We start from the raw sequence: 8,954 nt of genomic DNA on the forward strand, positions 1-8,954 counted from the left end.
CTCTGATTTAATTACATACAATTGAATATCGCCACACTTAAAGTTTTTGTCTTAAAAACACCCCAGTACTCAGCTTTGATTAGAAAATGAATGGCATGCCACTTTGATCATTTCCTGTGAAGATAAAGTAAATTATTATGCAGCCTCAGAGGGGTGTCCAAACTTTTTCATACAACTCTATCTATCTATCTCTCTCTCTCTCTCTCTCTCTCTCTCTCTCTCTCTCTCTCTCTCTCTCTCTCTCCAGTGATTCAAGCTCCCAGAATGCACACAGCTGCTTGTCGATTTGTGTATCCTCACTGAGCTGAATGTGCATACACGCTGTCTCTGTCATACTGGACACTGCTACTGGACCCTGCACTGCCCATCCAAAAGTGCCCTCTAATGCCACCAGGCTCTCCGTCAATCTCTCTACCCTGCCTGACACTATCTTCCAGAGGTAATCTGAGCCTGGGACCTTCATCACTGCTGTACACATTTGGGGGGGTCACAACTGCCTCTATTTCAATTCTCTGCTGGTTATCCCAGACATTCTCCAAGCTTACTCTCACAATGTTACAAGTCACTGTTGTTGGAGTAGGGGAGCCAAATGTGTGAGTGTGAATGTCCCTTTTTTGATGAAAGGTAAGTGCAACGCCCTTGCCACATTCTCATGCACAAAATTTCCCAGGCTCCCTCCATCAAGCAAGCATTTTCCTGCCCGTGGGCCCTACCACCCATGCCATGGCGGTTTGTAGCAGCACGGTGTTCTCACAGCCAGACTCCCTTTTCTCTGTTTGGGGAATTACTGAGGAAATTACAGTGTCTGTATTTTCTGAAGTAGTTGGTGGGGGTGCTTCATTTAACTCACAAATTGCTGTGTGGTGTCTGCCTCCACATTTGGCACATGACACTCCCTTGGATCTGCAGAATTTTGTGATGTGTTTGGGTCCTAAAAAGATATAGCACCTGCCGAGCTTCCTCAGTCTTTCCTTGCTTTCAGTGGTTTTTGAACAGACTGGCTCTCTCTGTGGCTGCATGATCTTATCATTTGCAAAGCTCTCTCTCGGCTTTGTACCTCCTTCTGCAAGAGCTTAAGCACATGAGGCACCTTCCACTCATCATCATCTCCCTTCTGACGGCTGTACTGATACCACTCCCAGCAGCTCCAGGCTCCTGATCTGGATCTCACATTCATCATATAACTTCCTCAGAGCGCTAACATCAGAAGATTTCTTCGCTGGAGTGAGATTAAGCAGCTTTGACATGTGAGCATTTACAATGAGATTCTTTCTTCCAAATCTGTTTTGGAGTATATCCATTGCAGCATCATAATTACTGTCCGACAGTGTAAGCCCTGCCCCTGCCCCTGCCTTTGCAGCCGTTCCTGTGAGGTAAGTTTTCAGGGAGGTAAACTTTTCTCTCTTGCAAAGGGCATCGTTACTGTGAATAGCAGTTGCATACTGGCTCCAAAGTTTCTGCCATAAACTTACATCTCCGTCAGCTTTCTCAATAATCAACTTCAGCAGTCTCACTGTCAGGTTACTGTGCTGGGAGCCGGTAGAAGCAGAGCTAGCATCACTAAGCTGAGCAGGCTGGAAATTGTCATTACTCACAGTCTAATATGACCTGAGTGTTCGATGAGCTGGCATCTTCATGCCTATGATGCGGTCTCTGTACTCCTCTGCGAGTTCAATTTCAGCCTCCATGTCCGTCAGCAAAGTGTGCTCCTCCATCATACGGTCCAGCTCACACAAACCGTCCTCCTTTGCTGCTAACACGGCGAGTATCTCTCTCACACAGCCAACATCCGGATCTTCCTTTAGTAATTCACTGTCCATCTGATTCAGCAGTTGAAAGTCAAAAGTCAAAGTCAAAGTCAGAGTCAGCTTTATTGTCAATTCTGACGTGCAACACAAAACAGGATTGAAATTACTTTCCTTTCGCGGTTTCGTGGTTTCCTTTTGTTTCGTGGTGGATCTCCGTATTGTCTGGCGCTTTAACTTTTCAATTGCAGTTAGTCTCAAGACTTCTGAATTGACGAGACGAGACTCTGTTCTTTACATTTAACCACTTAAATGTTCTAAAGAAACATGTTAACTCGCGTAATTAGGAGCACAGCAATAACCCACTTGCTAACAACAACAAAAAACTTTTTTACGTCATAACGTTGTGCGTCCATCTTCACTCCAAGAGCATCATGGGAAATGAAGTCCTTCAAACACAACGCCATACATTTACTTGTAAATAATACGTATTCTGTACCCATTAATTAAATAAAATATTTAAATGAAATGTACAGTCCCTGTTTAAGTTATTACTACTGTATTTACTGTTTCAATTAATTAACTTATTAACCCAAATAAATTATGTTCTTCCAAAATAAATTCTCAGCAGGAGTTGATGATGGACTCAATAATGGAGGTGTAGAAGTACAACATCATTGTCTTTGACAGGTTGAACTTCTTCAGTTGCCACAGGAAGTATATCCTCTGTTGTGCTTTTTGATGAGAGAGCTGATGTTCAGTTCCCACTTGAGGTCCTGTGTGAGGAAGGTTCCTCACCCATCACCCTCAGCACCGGCTCCCCCCAGGGCTGAGGGTCCTGTGTTAGGATGGTTCCTCCCCCATCACCCTCAGCACCGGCTCCCCCCAGGGCTGTGTGCTGAGCCCCCTCCTGTTCACCCTGCTCACATACGACTGCTCAGCGATACATCCGAGCTGTCTGATTGGGAAGTTTGAATGAGACAGCTGTGGCTGGACGCATCACAAACAACGACGAGTCCGACTACAGGAAGGAGGTGGAACACCTGGAGGTTTGGTGCAGAGAAAACCACCTCTGCATCAACGTGAAGAAAACCAAGGAGATGATCGTGGACTTCAGAAGGGGCAGACACCACCCCCCTCCCCTGCACATCAGACAGTGGTGGAAGTGGCCTCCAGCGACAGGTACCTGGGCGTCCACATCACTGACGACCTCACCTGGAGCCCCGACACTTCCTGCCTTATTAGGAAAGCACACCAGCGCCTCTATTTTCTCACAAAGTTGAGGTGTGCCTGACTTGGGAGCTCAGTCCTGACATACAAAAAGCTGAAAGCTGCGCAGAAGACTGTGAGACGCAGTCTGTCCACCACCACGGACATCTACACCTCCGGACGCAGGAAAAGGGCCACCTGCGTCATGAGAGACGCCACACACACTGTTTGTCCCTCTCCCTTCAGACAGGAGGCTGCGGACCGTCAAGAGCAGGACCACCAGACTGAGGAACAGCTTCTTCCCGGAGGCTGTGAGACTGCTGAACGCTGGAGGACCCCCTGTAGCCACTGGGATGATGGTGTTGAAGACTGAGCTAAAGTCCACAAACTCGATCCTGGCGTGGTTTCCTTTAGAGTCCAGGTGCTGGAGGATGAAGTGGTGAGCAAGGTTTACTGCATTGAACTGCAGGGGGGCCAGAAATGGGTCAGTGCCTTTCAGGTAGGACAGGACAAGATGCTCAAATGACTTAATTACCACAGAGGTGAGGGCGACAGATCTGTTGTCATTAAGTCCTGTGATCCTTGTTTTTTTGGGGATGGCAATTATGGTTGCATTCTTGAAGCATTCTTGAAGCAGTCCTGCGCATGACAAGTCTCCGGTGAGTCACAGCTGGTCAGTGCAGTGCTTCAAGGTGGAATAGATAGATAGATAGATAGATAGATAGATAGATAGAGTACTTTATTAATGCCAAACTGGCAACTTGCAGCACCAATGTACAGGCACTCATCATACCATACATAAGATGTAACAAAAAACTAAAATAAGCAATAAAAATAAATAAATAAAAAAAAATAGAAAAACAAATATCTATATATACAATATTTACAAGAATAATAAAATAGTTGAATTTAAAAAATGAAATTGCTATGAAATGAAATGAATTTGCAACTAGCAACCAAACAACCATGTGCAATGAGAAACAATCCGGCCCAGGGGCTTTTTTTTAAATGTCCTGTTCAGACCTTGCACTGAGGCGCATTGAGATCTCATTTGAGTGTCCCCACTCCTGAATACTATGTGACACAATATGATACGATTTTTGATACGGTAACACCTGGGGAACCCTAATCTTGTGTTTCATGGAATGTGAGGATTAATATGACTTTTTATTGTTTTCAGGGCTGTGAGGGCTGGACGGTTTGCAGTCACTGTGAAACCTACAGACCTCCAAGAGCGCATCACTGTCGTATCTGCCAGAGGTGTATACGCCGAATGGACCATCACTGTCCTTGGTGAGGAAACTAAGTTTCAGGATCCCTATTGACTTTTAGGGGTCCATTCAACGAAGTTGCAGGATGCCTATTGATTTTGTTCTGATTTTTATTATTTGTCGCCTTCTTATTCTGCTTAGCTAAAAGTGTCTGCCCAGGACAAACTGCATAGGCGAAAGGCATCAAACCTGGTCCTAGCATTTGCTACGTTTTGGCTGATATCTCGAGAACTGTGTGCCCTAGGAACAAAATTCTTTCTCCTTCTGGTTTCGTACATAGCCCTGATTCTAAATTGCACCTCAAAGTAAAATCAACTCCTCCTAGCCCATTTATCCAAATCTCACCAAACTTAGCATGTATCATTTATGGACAGAGATAATGAACACTTCTCAAAAGAACTTTAGCAGGGTTATTGATTACAAAGTTAATGGCTAATTAATTTTATGGCGTGTGACAGTATAACTCAAAAGCTAATATTTTGTGAAGTGTATATCCAAACTTTATCATTATTATTAACTTCATACCATTGATAATAATATGATTCTGTACAAGCACCCCGACTTTTGTGATCCTTGGTCATTAGGGGAGGCTACAAAAGCAAAAGCATTTCAATATCTCAAAAACTGCAATAGCTAACGTCATGAAATTTGCATACACAATCTGTAAAATATTGTGGAGATTACGTCTTCAGGGGGCGCTACAAGTGACACGCCAACATTTAATATGGCTTTAAGACCTATAAGGTATTCACCCAGTCCTTACGAGACTTAGCGTCATTATAACAAGCTTGAGTACAAACATGCCAAGTTTCGTGAAATTCGCCATGGCATGGACCCCTTTATGATCGCTCTATGATTGCATGTTTTTTTAGGATCAATAATTGTGTTGGGGAGTTGAACCAGAAGTTTTTCATCCAGTTTCTCTTCTACACTGGTGAGTACGTACAGAATACAACAGAGTTTACATTAGTAATGCTAGAAATAGCACTCCTTCACTGGATTACACTGCGTTCCAAATTATGATGCAAATCATATCTTTCTCTGATTTTCCTGAATAGTCAATACAAATGACAGTCAGCATAATTTTCAAGTCAGCAACTATTAGAGTACAACTACTACTACTAGTCATGCAATTCTGTGCTATTACTGTATAGCATGTTAACTGCTTTGTTCAAACTGTCATGTAACATCATCAGTTTGTATCTTAAGATTCCGCATGTACGCTTTAGTCAGATATGTGTATCTATGACAGATGTATGTTTATCTTGCTGTTCTCTTCTCTCTTTCTTCTGTCCGTACCCGGCAGGCCTCCATATGATCTGTCTGTCCCTCCATATGAGCTGGGTTCTGCTCAAGGTTTCTTCCTGTTAAAAGGGAGTTTTTCCTTGCCACCATCGCCTTCAGGCTTGTTCTGGGGGTTTCAGGCCGGGTTTTGTAAAGCGTCTTGAGACGATTTGTATTGTTATTGATGCTATATAAATAAAATTGAATTGAATTGAATTGAACTCAAATGTTATTGAACAAACCTCGTAATGATAACAGTATTATTTTCAAAAATAAAAAAAATTAAAATGCACTGTTCGAAATAATTACGCACAACAGAGTTTCATGACATTTTATAGGTTGTAAAGAACTGAAATGCTCATTTGTTGAATTTGCAACATTAGGAGGTCATATTTACTGAAATCAAAAGCTATTTCAATCAAAGACATGTTAACAGGTCAAGTTACAATTTAATATAGGACCCATTATTTGATATCAGCGTCACAATTCTTGCATCCATTGAACTTGTGAGGTTTTGGAGAGTTTCTGCTTGAATTTCTTTGCAGGATGTCAGAATAGCCTCCCAGACCTGCTGTTTGGATGTGAACTGCCTCCCACCCTCATAGATCTTTTGCTTGAGGATGCTCCAAAGAGTCTCAATAGGGTTGAGGTCAGGAGAGGATGGAGGCCACACCATGAGCTTGTCTCCTTTTTTGCCCAAGATGATTTTGTTACGGAAAGTACGGTTCTTCTTTTTGTACCATGGAAGAAAGTAGTCTGTCAGAAACTCCACATACTTTTCAGAGGTCATTTTCACACCTTCTGGGATCCTAAAGGGGCCGACCAGCTCTCTCCCCATGATTCTGGCCCAATACGTGACTCCGCCATCTCCTTGCTGACGTCACAGCGGTGGCCGTCCACCAACCATCCACTATTCCATCCATCTGGACCATCCAGAGTTGCACGGCACTCATCAGTGAACAAGACTGTTTGAAAATTAGTCTTCATGTATTTCTGGGCCCACTGCTGCCGTTTCTGCTTGTGAGCATTGGTTAGGGGTGGCCGAATAGAAGGCTTATGCATAACTGCAAGCCTCTGGAGGATCCTACACCTTGTTGTTCGCATGACTCCAGAGGCACCAGCAGCTTCAAACAGATATTTAATGGCATTTGAGCAGATGCTCTCTTATGCTGTGTATTTTTGGAAGTCCATAAATACACGGGATGGCATCCATGTATTTATGGACTTCCAAAAATACACAAGGAAGGAGCACCTCTCAGACCCATCGTCAGCAGCATAAACTCGTAAACTCGGTTACATACAACATCGCTAAACACCTGGCATCCATCCTGTCTCCGTTGGTGGGCAACACTCCCCACCACATTGAAAAAGGGATTTCGTCCACAAAGTTAGTAACATCACACTGGGTCCAGAGGAAACCATTGTATCCTATGATGTAACCTCCCTCTTCACGTGTGTCCCCACCAGAGAAGCCACAAGAGTAGTAAGGGAAAGACTACTAAAGGATGACTCCTTGGCTGGTAGGACCACCCTCACCCCAGAACAACTCTGCGTGTTACTCGATCTGTGCCTGATGACCACCTATTTCCAATTTAATGGAGGATTCTATAGGCAAAAACACGGCTGTGCAATGGGGTCACCAGTGTCACCTATTGTAGCCAATCTCTACATGGAGGAGGTCGAGACCAGAGCCCTGAACTCTTTCACAGGAAACACCCCCACCCACTGGTTCAGGTATGTGGACGACACTTGGGTTAAAATCAAGACGCAGGAAGTGGAATCTTTCACACAGCACATCAATGCAGTGGACAGCAACATCAAGTTCACTCGGGACGACATCAGCAGAGGTAGTCTGGCTTTCCTGGACTGTCTGGTGCATGTGGAAGAACACCGAAGCCTCAACATTGAAGTGTATAGAAAACCCACCCACACTGATCAGCACTTATTATTCGATTCCCACCACCCCCTGGAGCACAAACTAGGGGTCATCAGAACGCTCCAGCACAGAGCACAGACTGTACCCACAAGACTAGATGGTGAGGAGAAGGAGCAAAAACACATTAAACGGGCACTTAAGACATGTGGATATCCCAACTGGGCCTTTGTAAAGAGCTCAAAAAGATATCCCAAAAAGGACAGAGAGGAGGAGAGCAACAAAAGGAAACACATCGTCATCCCCTACGTGGCTGGAGTGTCCGAGAAACTGAGTGAATTTTCAGAAATCACCGTATTCCAGTTTATTTCAAACCAGGAAACGCACTTAGGCAGAGACTGGTCCACCCAAAAGACAAAACACCCAGGCAAAAACAGAGTAATGTGGTGTACGCTGTTCAGTGTAGTGAGGAGTGTACAGATTTATACATTGGGGAAACCAAACAACCGTTCCATAAACGCATGTACCAACACAGGAGAGCCAGCTCATCAGGAAATGATTCAGCGGTCCACCTGCACCTGAAGGACAAAGGACACTCCTTTGAAGATAACAACGTCCAAATCTTAGCCAGAGAAGACCGATGGTTTGAAAGAGGAGTAAAGGAAGCCATCCATGTCAGACTGGAAAAACCTTCACTAAACAGAGGAGGTGGACTGAGGTTTAATCTGCCATCTATTTACAATACAGTTTTAACTTCTGTCCCCAAGAAGTTTCAATCTCATTCACACCTTGACACTGGAGCCTCTGATGGACAAGAGTCGTTAGAGAACCATTCATAGGGAAGAGGACAGGGACAAAACAGTCCCCCCTCAACAATAGGTAAGTACCCAGTCGTTAATGGAGATTTAGCTGCACCAGTTTCTGGTTATTAGCATAACAAGCAAGTTTTTTCAGGAGGAGTTCCTATTTAAACCTCAGACTTCCCACCAGTCCCGTAGAACTGAAGAAGCTACTCGGATGAGTGGTGAAACGTCTTCTCAAAAAACTCTACAAGTCCAGTTGCCCTTTTTGAAACTTTGTTGGATATACCATGACCTGGATGACTGAGAACCTTCACAGACTCTACCATATTGCTTGAAAATGGTGGTCTGCTTAATAATGTGGAACATCCATCTGCCAAGTACTGATGTATTTGGCAGAGAGGAACAGCTACACTGTGAAGGTTGTAGTATAAAGTTGATTTTATAAATTTTGGTTGTGTTTATTAATCACTGAATCAGCACACATTACCAGGATGGAAATGCAGGAGCTGTGTCTTGGATGGGAATGGAACTTTTAGACAACTCAATGAGTATAAGACTAGCCCAACTTCTATCAATGCCTAGTGAACGTCAGCTGAGGGTGATCTGACTCATGCTGTGATTGTGTTTCTATCTCTGACTGCAGGTGTAGCCAGTCTGTACTCCATGGTACTGGTAGTTTCGGCATGGGTGTGGCAGATGAGAACTGACAGAGAAGGCGACACAGAGAAAGACAGCGAGGAGATGCCCAGCAAACACCTGATAGTGTGAG

The 8,954-nt window shown here is 44.0% G+C and overlaps 1 protein-coding gene across 1 annotated transcript in view; it reads left to right on the forward strand.

The window, feature by feature from the left end:
- Positions 1 to 4,113: 4,113 nt before the first annotated feature.
- LOC311509792 (palmitoyltransferase ZDHHC3-A) overlaps positions 4,114 to 8,954 on the forward strand; it is a gene marked incomplete at its 5' end in the record, with an annotated part of 8,260 nt that continues 3,419 nt past the window's right edge. The window contains 3 exons of the mRNA XM_084575228.1: positions 4,114 to 4,247; positions 5,098 to 5,159; positions 8,829 to 8,949. Coding sequence (XP_084431354.1) covers positions 4,114 to 4,247; positions 5,098 to 5,159; positions 8,829 to 8,949 — 317 coding nt within the window. The remainder of the gene's footprint in view (positions 4,248 to 5,097; positions 5,160 to 8,828; positions 8,950 to 8,954) is intronic.

The sequence above is a fragment of the Chelon labrosus genome (assembly GCF_963514085.1).
Source record: "Chelon labrosus genome assembly, contig: SCAFFOLD_169, whole genome shotgun sequence".
NCBI classification, from domain to species: Eukaryota; Metazoa; Chordata; class Actinopteri; order Mugiliformes; family Mugilidae; genus Chelon; species Chelon labrosus.